This window comes from Neofelis nebulosa, chromosome 2, assembly GCF_028018385.1.
Source record: "Neofelis nebulosa isolate mNeoNeb1 chromosome 2, mNeoNeb1.pri, whole genome shotgun sequence".
Classification (NCBI taxonomy): Eukaryota; Metazoa; Chordata; class Mammalia; order Carnivora; family Felidae; genus Neofelis; species Neofelis nebulosa.
Window position 1 is genome coordinate 43689266 of NC_080783.1, and position 21816 is coordinate 43711081.

The window sequence follows — 21816 nt, forward strand, 5'->3', positions numbered from 1 at the left end:
TACATAAGCCACAGTTATATAGAGTAGGGACTTGAAATATAGCAGAGTCCTACTATCCAATCATAACATGGAGTTCAGTATATTACTAGTCAAGTCACAGGCTACAAAGCAGAGAAATTACTAAAAACTGGGCATGAAATGATTTAGCCTATAATCAAGTATTAATCTCATATCCTAATACCCATATTATAATAGGATTTTTCTGAAGTTACTTATTAAGCCAAATCACCTGCCAAGCCTTTCGTTCGATTTCAAACATCACAAAGTAGTAATGACACTTTAAGCAATATAGTTTTCTGCATTTTTATGGTCTGAAACTAAATATGTTTAGAAATCTTTTAAAAATGTATATGTGTAATTTGCAAACAGCAAAAATAAAGCCTCCATAAGGGAGCTTGATTTATTGGAATTACTTCTATCTGCCCACACTTTGCTTCTAACTCTATTTATATAAAGAGATTAGCCATGTTACCACAACAGGAGAAGGCCCAGCTCCAATCAGTTTTAGCAACGTAAGGGGGCTAATCCAACGGAAAAAATTCACGGCACTAGAATTGGGAACCACAGCCTTCCACTTTCCGCACTATCAAAACTACCTCTGCCTGAGGTCACTGTCTTGCCTTAAGCACTGGGGAACCAGAAAAAAGCAAAAAGGAGGCTAAAAGTAGTGGGGGAGAAAGGGCAGGAAGAGTCTCCGACAAAGAGGCACAAAAACCACCCCAAATGGTCCCATGTATATGAGAAGAGAGCTTATAAAGTAGATGACCTTTTATTATAAAATGGATACGGTTGGCTAAACTATAGAAAAAGGGGGCCAATTTAAAAATGTCACCATCACACTCAACATGTATCTCCAGCTGCCACCAGGCAGTGCCTGTGTCCCCATAATGATCAAACACAGGACAGCACGTGTACAGCTGGAGAGACCCCAGTGGGCCGCGGTGCATAGTACGTGCTGCAGAGTGCTGGGGCGTGAGGCCAGGAAGGCTTGTATTCCTGGAATTAGCATTTCCCGACTCAGCCAAAGCCAAAACATCCATTAGCGGCAGTTTTGACCATCCAATCCCCCTCCCCATCCCCTGCCGTTGGTCGTCAAACCTAATGACCTTCCTTCTATAAAGTTCTAGTACGCCCTTCCATCCTCTCCAGTCCCACTGAATAAAGGACAAAAGCTGTAGAGTATACAAGCTTGACACCCAGTTTATCCTTCATTCTACTTCATTTAATCTGATTCTTAATGGTGATTTCTAAATATCAAAATTCAGTTAAGTAAAGAGTTATTCTAAATAGCCTCATTTAGGGGCACCTGGCTGGCTCAGTCAGTAGACTGTGCGACTCTTGATCTTAGGGTCGTGAGTTCGAGCCCCACATTGGCACAGAGCCTCCTTAAAATAAATAAATAGCCTCATTTAAATTGCCCACGGGATTGTATGATAGAAGACAAAGAAAATATGAAAGAAATAGCTGTCATCCAAAAAGAATTAAAAAGAAAAACCCCAGAAGGCAAAAATAGGCCTTATAGAGCTTTCTGTGTCTCAATAGCAATGGTGTTCTCATTTTTCAAATGTGTATAAGAAGAAACACTAAACATCTACTGGTTGTTTAAACATACATGACCTAAATATTAGTGTTAACACTTATGCTTATACAAATACTTACAAATCTAGAGGAGTTGTCATTCCTTACAGTCTTGGCATTTCCAAAAGCTAGTAAGAAAGAAACAGATGCGTGGGTAAAATTGACAGAAAAATAATTTCAAGCAGCAGTTTAAAGCGAATGGAATATTTGACAGCTATAAATCCTAGAAAATACAACTTGTAGCCATGACATTTCCGTCCAAACTTCCCATAGAAACATACTTAACAGAAGTCTTAAGAAGTTGCTAACGCGTCAAAAAAAAAAAAAAAAAAAAAAGATTCAAAAAAAAGAAGTTGTTATATCTACCATCTCTTATCATAAGTTCACAGAAAAAAGAGAGTCATTTCTCTGATTCATGGAATTTTTTCAAATATTACTATAACCGTAATCCTGTATAATTCAATACCTTTACCGCTTTGAGAGCAGTCAATTGAGTGGCTGGCAAAAATGGCTTGTATTCTCTTCCACTATTTTCATCGGTGAATAAGGTTATTTCAGAGACATCTACGTAATATTATCAAAGGTTCTGGGGAACTTGATGAGGTTCCCAGATGGAAAAAAAGCACAATAAACTTGAATTTTCATTAATTTTAAAACAAATCTATTTCAATGTGATTACATATATAACTGTGAAACACAGAAAGAGTAAGAGATTTGGAAACTAACATCATTTCCAATAGGCTAAAAATGCTACATAGTTTCATTAGTCCACATCCATCAGACCTAAGTAAAACTTTCCAGAAAAGAAAAAACACCAAACTGGCCCATAACGCAGAATCCAAGTCTGTTCCAACATTAGCTGCTGTGTGGAGCCCAACCTCCCATAGGGGTCCCTTTTAAGAAAATGAAGGCACATAAGTGTAAGAACCACAGGCTGATGCCGCTCAGGCACAGAATGATCCTGTTCAATACCTCTGGCTCATAGTGTCATAAGGAGAAAGGGGTGTTTCACCAAGCTTGCGCACAAGGGAGGGGCAAATTAATCTGAGGATGACATGGGATAAATATAAGGTGTAAGAGCAGAGGGATCCCACTTTGACGCTCTGGAAGCCCAGCAGTGTACCTCAAACCTCAACGTGCAAACAGGCACCTGCGGATCCTGTTAAATGGGCCTGGAGGTAGGCATGAAATTCTGCATTTCTACCATTACTACCCCCACTCCCACCCCCAGGCTATTACGAGGATCCATGGGCCCACTGCAGCTAGCAAGGACTGAAGAGCACACAGTGAGATGGCAACCCGAAACACATCTTTGGATTAAGAGGCCAGGCATCAAATCCCTGGAAACGCCCCCATAAGTGCATTAAATTAAAGGGAGGGAAGAAAAGAGTAACAAGAGCTCAAATGATTATTAAGAGTTAAAAGCTGATCCAAGTTTTGAAAGCAGTCACACGATCTAGGTGCAGACCTGTGTTTAAGGTTGAAGTTCATTTGGGGGCGCCTGGGTGGCTCAGTCAGTTAAGCGTCCGACTTCAGCTTGGATCATGATCTCACGATTCACAAGTTCGAGCTCTGCATCAGCTCTATATTGACAGCCCGGAGTCTGCTTCGGATTCTTTGTCTCCCTCTCTCTCTCTCTCTCTCTCTCTCTCTCTGCCCCTCCCCCACTCATTCTGGCTCGCTCTCTCTCTCTCTCTCTCTCTCCCTCAAAAATAAACATTTAAAAAAATAATAAAGTCGAAGTTCACTTGGGATATTCAATAACCAAACCTGATGAGTTCTATTTCATGTTAGCTGGCTTTTTCAGGTTTTTGATTTTTTAAAAATAGTTGGTTCCTGCTCACTTAAGACAAAATGTACAAAGTCAACACAGGGAAAGTTCTTTGTATCAGAGATTCTGCTTGGGGCGGGAACCGCCTGGCAGGTCCCAGATGCCAAGTTCTCTCTTCAGTAGAAAATAAGCTGAGATGCTCTACTGAGCGGGGAAACCTGCACACAGGAAATACTCCAAAGAGGATGCTAACTGAAGAGAATCGCATCATTATCCATGTCTACCACCAGCTGAGAGGCATTCATAAATGCAACCTTGAAAATGCAGAGCTCTGCTCTAGTTGTCATGAAGACCATGACATCGTTCATGTTTGCACAGGCTGGTCTTCCTGGTGGGTGTGAACATGTAGGCCTGCCAAGTTAACTAACTTGCATAGCCCAAAGTCCAACTTGAGATGCTGATGTATAAAGGACAGTTTATTGTGGTCTGAAGGTCAAGGGCAAGTGAAGGAATTGCTTCAAAAAAACTTTATTCAGGGCGCCATTTGCACACCATAAAACCATCTTTTCATCAAACAAATCTGAGTTGCACACACAGCGCTAAACACTAAGGTCTTTTATTGTGAGCCACAGGATCAAAAACAAGTGTTTCATTATAGAACACTTGAGACACATTCCTCAATTGTTTTTTTAAGTTCATTGTTTGAAATGTTCATTTACAGTAGCAGTTCCAGTTAAAAAGTAAAGCATTCCCATAAAAGATAATACATGCCCACAGCAGACATTTCTTCCATTTCCTGCGCTGGGGCCTAGTTCCAAATACCATCAAATAAAGGGTCAGATTCTAATCACAGATGCAAGCTAGAGCATTCCACAGTGCTTCTCCTTTATATCACAGCATTCTTAAAGTAAACAAATACAGAAATACATGTATATCACTCTCACTTAAAAGCAAAAGACAAAGTAAACAGAAAGCCAAATAAAATGAAGATAACAGCACTTTCTATAATAGCTTCTTTATTCATTAAGGTACTGACGAGGAAGAAAGGTCGGTGACAATGGAATAGATGTTTCAGCCTTTGCTTTTCACAGGCTAAAGTATTTTCAGTAGTCTTATTTCACTTTCTGCAGGGATAAAGATGCCTGGTATCTCCTTGGAATAAAGCAGGAAGGAGGGGCTGGGTCTAGGAAATAAAGACAACAGGCAAGGTTCTGTCCCTCCACTCTGGGGAGGGGGTATCCGACTCACCCCAAAGCAGCTCTGCTTTAATCCCTGTTAAGCCTTGACCCTCCATGACTTTGAACAAAGAGTCGAGCCAACCTACTCTTCTAGACCAAAGATTTTAACCAGGCATGGTTCTGACCCTTCCCTGCCAGGTGACATTTGGTAATGTCTGGAGACATTTTCAATGGCAATGAATGGGGGCAGAGGTGATCCTGGCACCTAGTGGGTAGAGGCCAGGGATGCAGCTAAACGTCTTCCAGTGAATGCACAGGACAGCATTCCATAGTAGAGACTGATCCAGTCCCAAATGAGGTTGAGAAACCCTATTCTATCCCAACAACTGTATTAAGTGACAACAAAGACATGCTTACAATATAAAGCAACATTAAGGGCTTGCCATCAATAGGGAAAGACTGATTTATTGTTTCCAAAGCAAAGAATGGTTTATACCTATGTTTTATGCCAACTTCCATGGCATTAGGGGCTCACCTCTGGCTTTTTCTGATGGTTGCATGAGCTAAATGTATGTATATTTTTATGTTGAAGCCCTAACCCTCAATGTGAATGTATTTGGAGCTGGGGCCTTTGGAAAGTATTTAGGGTTAGATGAGGTCAAGAGCCAGCCAGGGTCCCTGCCCCCAACAGCCACACACAAGGAAAAGGTTATATGAGCACAGAACAAGATGGTGGCCACCTGTAAGCCAAGTGGCCTACTTTGCCAGCACCTTGATCTTGGACTTCTGAGCTTCCTGAAGTCCAGAAATAAATTCCTGTCATTTAAGCCACCCAGCCTTTGGTATTTTGTTATGGCAGCCCAACCTGACTAACACAGATGGCCAACCATAGAATCTGAACTCTAAAGTCAGGTTTAGACTTTCTGTGACCCTCAAAAAAAACTATTCTTTAGCTGTTTCTCTGGCACAGTCTTTCTAACAAAAGAAACAAGCATTCATGTATGCTATCCTGAATGATAAAATAGCACTGTGCTCACGCTGCTCTTTTTCACCAAGTTTTTCCTAGCCATCAAATCAAATGCAAACATCAGTTGATTATTTTTAGGCAAAGTCAAAGTGAGTCAAATAAAAATTGAAATGGAAAAAAGTGACTGTAAGTGGAAAAGCTCCTTTGGGATGAGTGAACGGTTTTCTCCTGGAAGCACCTGAAGGCAAGAGTTCTTAGGACACAGCTCACTTGCTTGGCAGGTCAGGGCCTGAATCTCTTCCTTCCTCTTCCCCTGCAGCCCACCTCCCAGCCCACCAGGTACCTGAAGGGCCCTGCAGGCTGGATCTACTGTTCAAGTCACACTGACCCAGTGTACACAGGAAATCCTACCTTCCAGGACTGGATTGGACTGTAAAAGCTGTTCTTTGACTTGGTTCACTTCTGCTCCTTTTCCACAAACTGCTGCTACGTAGGACATAACAAGCTTGCTGGCCTCTGCGAAAGAAACAAACCATATTTGTAAATTAAGCAGAAATCTGTAAAAAAAATTTTTGGAGGAAGGAAATTGGGGGTAGAAGACCCACTAATAATGTGTCAGAATGTCTTTATACCTGGAAGTAAATAATGTTTTGGAAATATTTTAAAATATGGGTGCTTTTCACCGGTCAGAAGGACTAAAATTAATAACACAGGAAACAACAGGTGCTGGCAAGGATGCGGAGAAAGGAACCCTCTTACACTGTCGGTGGGAATGCAAACTGGTGCAGCCACTCTGGAAAACAGTATGGAGGTTCCTCAAAAAGATAAAAATAGAACTATCCTATGATCCAACTGCACTACTAGGAATTTACGCAAAGGATATAAAAATATTGATTCGGAGGGATACAGGAACCCTGACGTTTATAGCAAATATCAACAAGAGCCAAATTATGGAAAGAGCCCAAATGTCCATTAACTGATGAATGAATATACATTCAGCTATAAAAAAGAATGAGATCTTGCCATCTGCAACAACATGGATGGAGCTAGAGAGTATAATGCTAAGTGAAATAAGTCAGAGAATGACAAACACCACATGATTTCACTCATATGTGGAATTTAAGAAACAAAGCAAATGATCATAGGGGGAAATAAGAAAGAGGAAAACCAAGAAACAGACTTCTAACTATAGATAAAAAACTGTTGGTTACCAGAGGGGAGGCTGGGGGATGGGTAAAATGGGTGATGGGGATTAAGGAGGGCACATGCTGTGATGAGCACGGGGTGTTATATGGAAATGCTGAATCCTTGTACTGTACTCCTGAAACTAACATTACACTGTATGTTAACACTGATTTTAAATAAAAACAAAAAATGTAAAAACTAAAAAATAATAAAACATCTGTGCTTTCTATTCAATGACATGTCATTAATTCAGATATAATAGGAACTGTGCTTAAAGGTTATCACCAGGAAGAAGAAAATTTTGCTGAGTAATACAGCCAACAACATGTCAGAACTATCTTCTCAAAGCAATCATTTATACACGATGACTTATCATACACAGTAATTCAACTCAAAAATAACTTGGTAGCTTTACAAAAGTACTTTTTTTTTTAACGTTTATTTATTTTTGAGAGAAAGAGAACATGAAGGGGAGAGGGACAGAGAGAGAGGGAGACACAGAATCAGAAGCAGGCTCCAGGCTCTGAGGTGTCAGCACAGAGCCCGACGTGGGGCTCAAATTCATGAGCTGTGAGATCATGAAGTCGGACGCTCAACCAACTGAGCCACCCAGGCGCCCCACAAAAGTATTTTCAAAGTTTAAAAGAACTGTTCTCCCCCAAAATATTTCCAAATCCGACTGGTCTGCTCACAACTAGACTAAATTAATGACTCTTCAACTCGGTTAAAACACTAACCAGCTAGGGGCGCCTGGATGGCTCAGTTCATTAAGAGTCCGACTCTTGGTTTCAGCTCAGGTCAGGATCTCGCAGTTCATGGGATCAAGCCCCGTGTCAGGCTCTGCACTGACAGTGTGGACACTACTTAGGATTCTCTCTCTGCCCCTCTCCCATTCATGCTCCCTCTCTCCCTTAAAAATAAATAAATAAGCATTAAAAAACAAAAACCCTAAGCAGCTAATGTAAGGATTTGGTAACAAGAAAGATAGCTTTTTCAGGGCACAGTTGTATTCATAGATTTCACTCGTAACTCTGAAAGGTAAACTGCCAAAAGAAGCTGGCTACCTGAGGCACACGAAGGTTTCTTAGCTCAAAGGAGGACAAGATTTGTTTTCGGTGGTTTTATTCTTTGGTGTCTACCTATCAGCCTGTGGGCCCTCCCAGCATCTGCCTCCCAGAACCTGATCTTTTAATGCTGTGTGCCAAGGAACATTAATAGATATTCAGGGGAAATGAGGTCCAAAGTCAACTGAATTTAGAGTCACAGTGAATTAGAGGAAGTGAAATGGGTTTCTTTTTAAAGGGTTTATCAGAGGATCATGTGCATTGTGGAATTCTGGAGAAGGATCTTGAATGCTACGTTTTCCAAACTGGTTTACCATGGAATCTGTTTCTCACTGAGCTGTCCTCATTCTGATTTTCCATACCAAGGTCTGGGAACAGCTCAACTATTAATTGTCAGCAGAATTCAACACACACCCTCATTTGGGCAGTTGAGGTTAGAAGACCAGTCGCCCAAATCTTGCTTTCTCTGAAGTCTGTGCACTGGTGCCACTGTCCAAGAGCAAGAAGCCTTCCTCAGGTGTGAGTGACGATACCTGTGCCCTCAGGTGTGTAAGGGGGCAAATGTCAACACTGTCATTTCTCACACTATGACAGGCAGGTGGCTTCCAGTCCCACTCCCCACCACGAGGTAATAAATGAACAAGTGGAATGCCACCTTGGGCACATTGCCAACACTTGCTTTAGGGTTTTAGAGCAACCCAAAAGCAGTGACTAACAGAGCCACTGAGCACGAAGAATCTATGCAGATCATACAAAGCTCTCAAGGCCTAAGGTGACTGCTCACGGAGTACGAGCAAGTAGGGTTGTAGGAAAGTTAAAGGATCTCGTGGAGCCCTGAGAAATGACATGGGAGGCTGGGGACTTCTGCGATGGTCGGAGTTAAGTCTTCCTTAACTCCCAAATTCCCAGAATTTGCTTTCTGGGTAAAGAAAATGGGTCCAAATAGATTCTCCAGTGGTCTGTGATGACTGATTTCTGTTGTCTCCTTTTAGGGACTGTAACCAAGAAATGCCAGTCTCTTCATCTTTGCGATTACCTTCCTCCAAAGGGCAGGGTCCCTTCCTTCACACACTGTCCACTGTGTGAAGTTCCCGAACCGCATTTCCCACTGTTCTCGGGGTTTAAGTCTCTAAAAGCTGGGGAATTATACATGGACAATGGGTTTATATGTTATCACATGTCCTCTGACTTCTGGTGCCACAATTCCCTCCGCCCATCAGTCCAAACTAGAACTCTTTTTCTGGTCCCATCAGGGGATTTTCTTTCTAGACTCTCCGGCTTTCAAGTTCAAGTGACGCTGCCCTCCCAATAAATTCCTGACATCCGGTGCCGACAGGTCTCCAACTCGGGGCCACCTCTCCTGAATTGCCCACGTGTCCCAGCTCTGTACCGGCCTCGGAAGCAACTCACCTCCAGGCTTGCTTTCTCATCATTCTGCTTTCTCAGTGTTACCTTCATTCCCCATACTCACCTACACCCTCACATAGGTTACTATATTCTTTCTTGGCAAGAATTTCCGGCCTTTCGACTTAGTATACTATTAGAAGACTAAAAACATTCACAGGCACAAAACCTCTCAGATAGTGGCAACTACACTTAGACACACACACATACATAAACATATTTTAGGTGAAAAGGTAAGTTTCCTTTTAGGTAAACTGACAATAAATATCAGAAGTCCAGGCTAAGCTGTTTTGCTTATTCCAATGATTATGGACCTCACTGCAGCCAAACCTCAAACTTCAGATACATGACCACACCAAATTCTCTAGAAATCCTGTTCTGGTCCAGGATGGACTCTAAGGAACAAAATGCTGGATGGGGAGGGGAGGGTGGGAATCAACCAAGAATCAAATCTGTCTGGTGGCTGTTGTAATTGACTTGGCCTCTCAGAGAATTTTTAACGGCTAGTATGAAACAGAATCAAGTTTTCTCAGAGTCAAATCTGTTAAAAAACGGTACAAGATGTAGATCTTTCGGAATCTGAATTGGACTTACATTAGCTAGCTGTTGAACTGCATATAAACTCACAATATCTACTGAGATACAAAGATGAGTTAACTTCACTGAAATTAGGAATTACCTTTACTGACTCTATGTAAGTAATTCAAATACAATTTTTAAATACTGTTCAAGGATACTTATTCCTAAATTGTTAAAAAAAAGTTTGTACATTCAGTTCTTCACTATCTTCAGGAAATCTAATACTGGGCTTATTTTAATAATTCATTTCTGGAAGCCAGGATTAAGAGTAGTTTTCTTTAAACAGTCTCATGATCTCACAGAGACAACACTTATAATTTCTTTTCCTGACATAATACTTGCTCTTTAACTTAAGTAGTTCATGAGCTACTCACTACTTTAGAGAATTAAGTAGAACAGTAAGGAGAAGTTGCAAGCTCCAACATCATTTAGAAGACTGTTCTCATAATATTTCACCATGCTGGAAACAGGAAATAAGAGTCATCTCATGAAGCTTTCTGCTTCATTTCCCTTTGGCCCCTCTGTGCTAAAGTTCAAATAAATTTATATCTTCATTCACGTATTTAGATATTTACCCAAATCAAAACTTGCTGCAATAACCTCTATGAATGAAATAGATTTCTAAGAATCAAGAATTATCATCTTCTGCATTTCAAAGTCTAGTTTTTGAGTTACGTTGACTGTTAACGGAAACCAACTAACCATGACCTTGGCAATCACAGCATAAAATTATAAGCATTTTCCAAAGAAACACAGACTGTGGATACTTTAATCCAGTAATCATACTAACAACAATGCCTTTCATGTATACTGTAAAAATATAAAATGATTCTATTTGAGACAAAAAGGTATATTCTTCACGTGTACTCAAAATTCTAAAAGCACTGCTATTTTAGCCCTGAGTACACTGGCATTTAAAACTGGCAAAACATAACAGCATTTGCTTAGAATCAATTCTCAGCTCATCATTTTCTTTCACTCATATATAAATTTATGTACATATATATGTTTGAATGTAACTTGAACCCTAAAATTCATCAACAGTCAGACAAACAAAATACTGAGTCTTCAAAGTAAAAATTTCTTCTCACCAGAAAATGGTAGAACATCTAGGGCTTAATAGACACTCTGCACTAATGGGAAAATGGCCTACAACATTTTGATCCAGATCAAAATTCATTTCGACAAACAATGTAAAGGGGTTACAGAAGACAGTTTATGATTCTGGGCATTTTAAATTCCTGATAAGAAACACATGATAACTAATTTACCTCGGTATTCTCTGGTACCTTGCAAAAGGTTATGAACCATATATATTATATGTTATTAGGCAATTATTACATAATAATTATATAGTAATATTTTTATGAACAAAAGCATCGTGAAGTAGCAGTAGGTGAATGAGAAGGGAAACACAAACATTTCAATGAAAGACATTTGCACCAGAACATCAAAACCGGGGCATGTTCACAGCAAGCTCCCGTGGACTCAGTCACTGTATCATGAAAAAAAAAGTATGGGGGCACCTGGTTGGCTCAGTCGGTTAAGCCTCTGACTTCAGCTCAGGTCATGATCTCACGGCTTGTGAGTTCAAGCCCCACGTTGCGCTCTGTGCTGACAGCTCAGAGTCTGAAGTCTGCTTTGGATTCTGTGTGTGTGTCTCTCTCTCTGTTCCTCCCCCACTTGCACTCCGTGTCTCTCTCTCTCTCTCTCTCTCTCTCTCTCTCTCTCTCTCTCTCAAAAATAAATAAAGATTATGGGGCACCTGGGTGGCTCAGTTGGCTAAGCATCTGACTTCGGCTCAGGTCATGATCTCACGGCTTGTGAGTTCGACCCCCGTGTCAGGCTCTGTGCCGAAAGCTCAGAGCCTGGAGCCTGTTTCAGACTCTGTGTCTCCCTCTCTCTCTACCCTCCCCCATTCACGCTCTGTCTCTCTCTCTCAAAAATAAATAAACATTAAAAACTATTTTTTTTAAGGTATGAATATAAGCAAGGCTTATTCTGGGTTTTCTTCCCAGAATTTCTCCTAAATTCATCCAGGAATTAACAGGTATCCGTGTATCCGTTCATTGCACACGCAACACCATCGGTGTCACATATAGATCATATAACACGTACACATACAGCAAACAGAGAGAGCCACACATTCACACACACAAAAAAACTGACAGATTTATCTGCTCCTATACCTCTCTATCTCCTTGGCTAGGATACCCAAGTTTTTCTAGGGACTGAGCTTACATAGGTCTGCTGGCCCAGGGACTTCAACAGTAAGACTCCCCAAGTCAACGAGGCCACCCTTGTGCACAATGAAACAAGGATGCTGCAACACGGAGGAACACCCTTCTTGGCAGTCATCTGTCTGCAATGCTGTCAAATGACCCAGCTGCAGCATATCCAAACTAACCAGACGGGCAACCGCAAACTGTTCCAAGCATGGGACACAACGCATGGGTCTTGCAATGAGAAACGCAGCCTTTACTCTAAGAGGAGTCATGACAGGCCATGTTTTATTGAAATACAACTATGTATACAAGTGGCTTTGCTTCTGAGAGTTGGCCACAAGATCTCTGATAATTCATATAAAACATGGATCGAGAGAGGCCTTTCTCACATGGGGAAGAAACAAAAACAAAAGCTCACTGTATTTGGGGTTTCTGTTTGCTCAGCTATTCTGCTTCGATGTGATATCTCTGTAAAGAGATGCAAAGTAGTACAAGGTCATTTGGGGTTCAGAACCAAAGGTCTTAATGAGCAAGGCAGGCTCCATAACTCTTTTAGCAGACAGCTAGAGAGTTCCTAGAAACCAATGTAACTGTAAAATTAGAAACCAAATAATTCATAATGTTTTCTCACATCAGGATCATCTTCTTAGGCCCACAGATTCATTTTGATGTCTTTGAAAAATGTAGTTACGATGATTCCTTCATGTTCTGTCCCCCTGCCCCCTATCAGGGCTTGAATGATTCTCCATAAACTATCTGTATTCACGGTAGTGAATTCTGAGTTCACTGCCTAGAAATACTTGGGCACTTTTATGAGGCATGATGAATTTTTTATTTAGCACAGCAGTAATGAATTAAATAGGGCCCCAAAGGACTCAGAGTTCACGCCTCTCCCTGAGTGCCCACATTATATAATCATGCAGCATAAGAGTGTGCCCGATGCTTAAGCCCAATAACATCATCATCTGCCAAGGGGGTTTATAACCTCGTTAAATTAATTACTTCTTATAAACTAAGCCCTCTGATACTGCAGGGTACTTCTGTATAAGCTGTCAAGTAAAGATTCTTACTGAAAACAGACACTACGTATAAAGCACATAGCACACTCTGGGCCCTCAATAAATATTAGTTCTCTTCTTCTTTCATTTAATTAGTAACAAAATTTTTAGTGACTGTGTACTCAGAAACAATTTTAGTGGATAAGATGATGTGACATTTCAAAAACAGCCTGGCATCCCTCTTCCCCACATAACTAAACCCCCTCCCCAAATTCCTCACACTACCATGCTGCAATCTCTGTATTATTTTCCATCATTTCATTTTCCCGAAAGTAATCTCCATGAAACAGACATTAATTAATACATAAATTCTATACTTTACTGGAACGTATAGTCTAATGACAACTAAAACCTAGATAAAATTTGAAGCAATTTTTGTATCACTGCTTTCAAAATGAAAGAAAAGTAGGAAAAAATGGAATAAGTAAGCAAAGCACAATATGTCCCTGGGGACAGAGGTAGGAGATGCTGCTGGGATCTAGAAATGAAAAGGAAGAACTTGTTAGCAGCTACCAAAGAGCATAGTTGAGTGGATATTTAAAAACAGCAACTCTTGGGATGCCTGGGTGGCTCAGTTGGTTAGGCGTCCAACTCTTGGTTTCAGCTCCGTCACAATCTCACAGCTTTGTGGGTTCAAGCCGGCATCAGGCTCTATGCTGACAGTGTGAAGCCTGCTTGGGGTTCTCTCGCTGTCCCTCTCTCTCTGCCCCTCCCCCACTCATGCTGTTTCCGTCTTTCTCAAAATAAACAAACTTTAAGAAAATAAAAGAAAAGAAAAACAGCAACTCTCAGGAGTAGGGTCTACCTCCTGGCACTAGGAGGTTTAGTGATAATGGAAAACCAAAGCATCACAGGGTCCAGGAATCACAGCGGATCAAAATGGAGACAAACGTATCAAACGACCTCTAGGCAGTACTACCCAAAGTATGATCCAAAACCCCATGCTACTGAAAGTTGGTTGTTCCATGGACTGTTACCAGTCTGCACATGAGAGTAGGCTCTCATAAGTTTTTACAGCAATTTGGTGATTCATTTTGCCTGTTTAAGCTAAAAAAAAAAAAAAAATTAGAGATTGGTTCTTCCATACCTTTATTTCCTTTTTCTGGCATCAGTCAGGAAGAGATTTGGGAAGGAGAGAGACTGGTGTTCCACGGTAGAGGGTTTGAGAAGCGCTGTCCTAGCATGTGTATGGTACCCTCCTCCAGATTCCCACTCAAAGCAGTACCCAGAATGCTTTATTCTATTATAAACAGAATGGCCCCACTGGAGGGGAAAAGCAAAGGCCCTGACAAGCAGCTGTCTATTCTTATGACAGAGAACAAAGGGATCCAAGGAAGGACTAAATCTAGGGAAGACAATTGGGAGAAAAGGATTCCAAGTGGCGAATGCGATATTGAAACCAAAAGGACAAGTTATTAATTTAAAAAAATATCAAGAGAAGAGAAAACTACAGAAAAGAAGAATGAACTCCACGCCACTAGATTTCCCCTGGAGGAATGAGGCATTTTTGTTTTTCTCAGAAAAGGATGAACACCAATCCTCTCAAATAGTACCAGCAACCTCCACTTTGTTTTTCAATAAGGAAGACACACGAGCCCACCAGGCGATAGAATCTTTCTCCAGGAGGGAGCAGTGCAGTTTACGACACTCTGAGGAGAAGGTCATACGCTGACATGGCTAATTAGCAGATGCGCTGTCTTCATGGAATGTGTGTTCCAGCGAAGATGAAGACGTGGCCAACACCAATCAAACCAATGACCACAACCCACTTCTGATGACTCACTTAGGAACAAAGTGATACAATCAGACCCTCAAAAAATGTATCTTTAGTCACGATGAAGAATGAGTAAAAACTTAAAAAAAATTAATAGGCTTAGGAATATTTTCATCTCTTCCTCCTTCACACTTAAATATAAAGAAAGGTGTGAAGTGAGTAGGCTTGTAGATACAGTCAAAAGGACTGGGGGAAGGGGCAGGCGGCATGAGATACACCACCGATACAAATGCTTTCTGTCAAGAGGCATAGTTTTTAACTTGCCTTGCTACCATTTTCATTGGTCAACTTGGAAACAAACAAGAAGCTGTACTGCTTCTAAGAATTAAATTGTTTCATAAGAAAGAACTGCTTAGTGATAGAAAAGAGGCAAACACTTTCTCCCAAGACACCAGTGTCCTCTTAAAGTACCTACTGTAAAGAAAGAGTTCTGAACAAAGACCTCACAAACTTCTGAGCAAATAGAGGTTTAAGAGCCCATACCCAGAGATTCAGATGAATGATCCAAAAATGGATGGGACACTAAATAATGAAATACTGTCTATATATAAAAAACTTTTTTTTAACATTTATTCATTTTTGAGAGACAGAGCATGAGTAGGGGAGGGGCAGAGAGAGAGGGAGACACAGAATCTAAAGCAGGCCCCAGGCTCTGAGCTGCCAGCACAGAGCCCAAAGCGGGGCTCAAACCCACGAACCGCAAGATCATGACCTGAGCTGAAGTCAGACGCTTAACAGACTGAGCCACCCAGGTGCCCCATAATACTATCTATATATAATACAGAGCAAAATTTTTAACAAAAAGTAGCACAAGGTGCAATTACCAAAAAGGAGAAAAGCATGAGAGAAAGGTGCAGAAGTAGGTAGGGACAAGATCACACAGAACCTTAACAAGCACACTGGATTTGACATTTATTTTAGTGCAACAGAAACCATTAAAAATTTTTATATAAAAAATACCTTGAGACAAATGAAAACAGAAAAACAATATACCAAAACTTTTGAGAAGCAACTTTTAAGAGGAAAGTTTATAGTCACAAGTGCATACAAGAATAAAGACCTCAAATAAACCTAATATTATACCTCAAGGAAGCAGAAAAAGAACAAACTAAGCTCAAAGTTAGCAGAAGGAAGGAAATAATACATACTAGAACAGAAATAAATGAAACACAGAATTGGAACATCACAAAAGATTAATAAAACTAAGAGCTGGTTCTTTGAAAAGATAAAGCAAATTGACAAACCTTTAGCTAAATTAACCAAGAAAAAAGAGGACTCAAATAAGTACAATTATAAATGAAAGAGGAGACATTCAACAAATATCATGTAAATACAAAGAACCTGAAGAGACAGTACTCTGAACAGTTACATGCCAACAAACTGGACAACCTAGAAGAAAAGGATAAGTCCTAGAAACATGCAAACTACCAAGACTGAATCATAAAAAATAGAAAATGTAAACAGATTACTATCAAATAAGATTGAATCAATAATCAAAAACCTCCCCCCAAAAGAAAAACCCCAAATCAGATGGTTTCACTAATGAATTCTACTAAACGTTTAGGGGAGAATTAACACCAATCCCTCTCACTCTTCCAACACACTCAAGAGATAACTTCCAAACTCATTTTACAAGGCCAGCATTACCCTGATACCAAAGCCAGATACCACAAGGAAACTGCAGATCAATATCCCTGATGAATACAGATGCCAAAATTCTCAGCAAAATACTACCAAACTGAATTAAACAGCTTGTGAAAAGGATCACACACCATCATCAAGTGGTATTCATCACTGAGATGCAAGATTGGTTCAAACATATGCAAATCAATAAATGTGATACATCACATTAATAGAATAAGAAGATAAAAATCATCCGATCATCTCAAGAGACGCATAAAAGCATTTGACGAAATTCAATATCGTTTCATGATAAAAACTCTCAACTAACTGGGTATAGAAGGAATGTACCTCAACATAATAAAGGCCGTAAATGACATGCACACAGCTAATATCCTACTCAATGGTGACAGGTTGAAAGCTTTTCCTCTGAGATGAGGCCCAAGACAAGGCTGCCCACCCTCACCACTCCTATTCAACATAGTAGTAGAAGTCCTAGCCAGGGGAATTAGGCAAGGAAAAGAAATCAAAGACACCAGAATCAGAAAGAAAGAGGTAGAATTGTCTCTTTGTAGATGACATGATCTTATATACGGAAAACTCTAAAGATGCCATAAAAAAAAAGGTTATAATAAACTAAGTCAGTGAAGTTGTAGGATATAAGATAAACATACAAAAATCAGTTGTGTTTCTTTATGCTAACAACAAAGTATCTGAAAAAGAAATAAAACAACCCCATTCCCAAGAGCATCAAAAACAACAGAATACTTAGGAAAAATTTAACCAAAGAGGTGAATGATCTCTTCACTGAAAACATAAGACATTGATGAAAGAAAATTAAAGAAGACACAATAAATGGAAAAATATCCTGTGTTCGTGCACTGGAAGAATTAATAGTATTAAAATGCCCATACTACCCAAAGTAATCTATAGATTCAACATAATCCCTATCAAAATTCCAATAGCATTTTTCACAGAAAAAGGAAAAGCAACCCTGAAATTCATATGGAACTACACAAGAGACCACAAATAGCAAAAGCAATCTTCAGAAAGAAGAACAAACCTGGAGGCATTACAATTCCTGATTTCAAACCACACTACAAAGCTATAGTGATCAAAATAGTATGGTACTTGCATAAAAACAGACACAAAGAGTCGTCAGGGTGGCTCAGTTGGTTGAACGTCTGACTTCAACTCAGGTCATGATCTCATGGTTTGTGAGTTTGAGCCCCGCGTCAGGCCCTGTGCTGACAGCTCAGAGCCTGGAGCCTGCTTCAGATTCTGTGTCCCTCTCTCTGCCCCTCCCTCCCTCACACTCTGTCTCTCTCTCTCTCTCTCTCTCAAAAATGAATAAACATTAAAAAAAATTTTTTTTGAAGACACATAAACCAAAGAAACAGAATAGAGAGCCCAGAAACAAAGCCATGTATGTTCAGTCAACTAATATTTAACAAGGGAGCCAAGAATACTCAATGGGGAAAAGACAGTCTTTTCAATAAATGGTGCCAGCAAAATTGGATATTCACATGCAAAAGAATAAAACTGAACCCTTATCTTATCCCACTCACAAAAAGTAACTCAAAATGGACTAAAGACTTAAATATAAGATCTTAAGCCATAAAAATGCTACAAGAAAACATACGGAAAAAGCCCTTTGATATTGGTCTTAGCCCTTTGATATTGTCTTGGCTATGACATGCAAAGCACAGACAGCAAAAACAAAACCACACAAGTGGGACTACGTCAAACAAAAAAGCTTCTGCAGAGCCAAAGAAACAATCGATGAGAAAACGCAATCTACAAAATGCATGAAATACTTGGCAAATCATGTATCTGATCATGTATCTAAAATATGTAACTAACTCCTACAACTCAATAGCAATAAATAATAATTATGATCTGATTAAAAATAGGCAAAGGACTTGAATAGATATTTTCCCACATAAGATATTCAAATGGCTACCAAGGACCTGAGGATGTAGTCAACATCACTAATTATCAGGGCAATGTAATTCAAAATTCCAATTCAAGAATGTAATTCAAAATTCCAATTCAGAGTTACAAAATTATCACCTCGCACTTGTTAGAACGGCCAAAATGAAGAAAAGCAAGAGACAACAAGCGTTGGGAGAAAATGTGATGAAAAGGAAACCCTTGCACCCTTGGAGGGGATGTAAATTGGTACAACCACTATGGAGAACAGTACAGAGGTTCCTCAAAAGCTCAAAAACTCCCAATGATGGGATTAGTGTTCTTTTTTTTTTTTTTTTTTTTGTAAGTTTATTTATTTATTTTGAGAGACAGCACACGTGTGTGGGAGAGCAGGAGAGGGGTCAGAGAGAGAGGGGAGGGAGAAGGAGAGGGAGAGAGGGAGGAAGGAAGGGAGGGATGGAGAGAGAGACAGGGAGAGAGAGAGAGAGAGAGAGAGAGAGAGAGAGAGAGAATCCCAAGCAGACTCCTTGCTGCCAGAGTACAGCCCAACGCAGGGCTCCATCCCACAAACTGCAAGACCATGACCTGAGCCGAAACCAAGAGTTAGACGCTCAACCAACTGAGTCACCCAGGTGCTCTGGGATTAGTGTTCCTCTCTCTCTCTCTCTCTCTCTCTCACCCTCCCTCCCTTCCTCCCTCCCCCCCCTCCTTCCCTCCCTTTCTCCCTCCCCCTCTCCCACCATCTCCATCTCCCATGTGAGGAAACAGATAGAAGGTTCTCACCAGGAACCAAATCAGCAGGAACCTTGATCTTGGACATCCCAGCCTCCACGACTTAAAAATAAATGTCTGGGGGCTCCTGGGTGGCTCAGTAGGTTAAGTGTCTTGACTTCGGCTCAGGTCATGATCTGGCAGTTCGTGGGTACGAGCCCTGCATCAGACTCTGCTGACAACTTGGCGCGTGGAGCTGCTTCAGATTCTATAGCTCCCTCTCTCTCTGCCCCTTCCCTGCTCTCTCACTCTCTCAAAACTAAATAAACATTAAAAAAGAAAGAAAGAAAGAAAATGAAATATCTGTTGTTTAGGCCACCCTGTCTATGGTATGCTGTTAAAGCAGGCTGAACTGGCTAAGAAAAGTGGGGACTCTAGAGCTATATATACTACTTGTGCTCAAAATCTCATCTCTGCCATTTACTCACTGGGAAGTTTGGGCAACTTGGTTAACCTTTGTGTGGCTCAATTTCCCCATGATAAAAATGGGGGTAAGAAGAATACTTCTATGTGTAACACACTAAAGCACAATGCCCAGCACAATGGAAATACTTATGTGGGACAGCCACCCTTATTACCCAGTGGCATGGCAGTGGTTCTACGGGAGGGAACAGAATCAGAATTTGTCAGTTTCACAAGAGGCTATTAACAATGGTCTAAATTTATAAAAATAAAGATTCTATCAGTAAGCTTAAAATAACTCTGTTGGACAACACTAGATTGAGCACATCTGACCTACCAGAAGCTGACATACAAGAAACCTACAGTATCTTGCCTGATGGGAAGACTGGTAAGACTCAATACATACACTATATTATATTAACAGAAGCCTGGTGTCCATATTAAGAGAGGTAACAGTTTCCCCCATAACCAAGACCAAGCTTGAAGTATTTATTCGGTTTATTTCTCTCCTTGGGATGTAATTTTATGAGGCATACTGACAAACAGGGAACATTCCAGAATAATATGACCATGATAGTGAGGGTTTTGAGAATGAGATCTGATCGTATTATATGCTCTTATAAGTACCCCGTACTTTTCCTTTTCTATACTACATGTACACATGCAACATATACAGTATATACAGTACCCATACTTGTGTACATGCACATGTAACAGAGTGCTATTGTCTATCTCCTGCACTAGATTACAAATTCAATAAGGACAAGGATGGTGTCTGGCTCACCAACGTGTCACTAGTACTTAGTACAGTACTTTCACCTTATTAGTATTCCTTTAAGGTACTCAAAAATTACTTCCTGGATGAATGAGTAAATGAATGTGCATCACACAGGAAATTTTTGAAGGCCAAGGATGTTTAGACCTAGCAAGCTATGATGGATGACTTCAAATAACCGAATGACTGTCCTGTAGAAAAGAAAGTACACTAATTTGGGAAGGTTCCAGACTGCAGAGTTAAGGCCACTAGGTAGAGGCAGAATTCAAATCTAGGTGAGAAAGAACTTGTGATAGCTGAATCTGTATGACAAATTTAGCAGGTTGCTTTACGAAGCAGTGAGTCCTCGAGGTGGCTCAGTCAGTTAAGCATCCAACTTCGGCTCAGGTCATGATCTCATGGTTAGTGGGTTCGAGCTCCGCATCGGGCTCTGTGCAGACAGCTCAGCCTGGAGCCTGCTTCGGATTCTCTGTCTCCCTCTCTATCTGCCCATCCCCTGCTCATGCTCTGTCTCTCTCTCTAAAATAAACAAACAATAAAAAAAATTAAAAACCAAACAAAGCAGTGATCCCTCCATCACCACAAAACAAGGGAGTTTGGGGGAGCCTGGGTGGCTCAGTTGGTTAAGCATCTGTCTTGGGCTCAGGTCATAATCTCACGGTTCATGAGTTCAAGCCCTGCATGGGGCTTTCTGCTGCCAATGCAGAGCCTGCTTCAGATCCTCTGTTTCTCTCTCTCTCTCTCTCTGCCCCTCCTTTGCTTGTGCGCATGCGCTCTCTCTCTCCCTCCCCTTCAAAATTAAATAAACATTTAAAAAACTTAAAAAACAAAAAAAGAAAATAAAACAAGGAGCTTGGCAGTTCTATGGGAAGGACCCTACAGTAGGTAGTCTACACCTATAATCCTTTCTAACCATACGAGACTGGGTCTTCTGTTACTTTACCTTCTTACATGCCAGTCTTTTCCTATTTCTGCCCATCCAGGGCCTAGAACCTTGCAAAGGAAGTGTGTACTTGCTATCTCTCTAAAGTACTCTAGGTAGTTGGATACACTTATCTACACTGGGGGCAGGGAGGGAATACTCCTAAAGAGAGCGGAGGAAGGAACAGGTGCAGAAAGGAAAGCCCTCTCAGAGCCGATAGTGAGACTTTAAAGGCTCACATCTTAGGAGGGGCTCATTTCAGTCAGTTGACTGAAATATCCATGGGCAACTTTCTTAATAATCAGAGACTCAAAGTATGCTAATCTAATCACTTCATAGCCAAGCAAAGTACAAACATTTAAATCCCACTCTGGCAAACTAGTAGAATCATCAGAATCTTGTGTATAAAACAAGAACATTTTACAGATAAAATCGTGAAAATACCATCTCCCTCACCATTCTCCTTCTTCAGGGCTTAGCACTTCCATCAGAGAAGCTCACTGACAACAGCAGTTTCAACCTGTCCCAGTCTGGACTCAGAGAGCACAGCTCTTTCGGACCTTTTCCAGGTGGCTGGGCATCATGTGTGAAATCACTTTTCACTCGAGAAC

At 40.7% G+C, this 21816-nt stretch overlaps 1 protein-coding gene across 4 annotated transcripts in view; it reads right to left on the minus strand.

The window, feature by feature from the left end:
- Nucleotides 1–21816, minus strand: part of MYO1B (myosin IB) — a 189540-nt gene that overhangs the window by 79910 nt on the left and 87814 nt on the right. For all 4 annotated transcript variants that reach the window (XM_058710880.1, XM_058710897.1, XM_058710887.1 and 1 more), the window contains exons 5-6: nucleotides 5906–6010; nucleotides 1660–1706 (exon numbers count right to left, since the gene is read on the minus strand). In XM_058710880.1, coding sequence (XP_058566863.1) covers nucleotides 1660–1706; nucleotides 5906–6010 — 152 coding nt within the window. The remainder of the gene's footprint in view (nucleotides 1–1659; nucleotides 1707–5905; nucleotides 6011–21816) is intronic.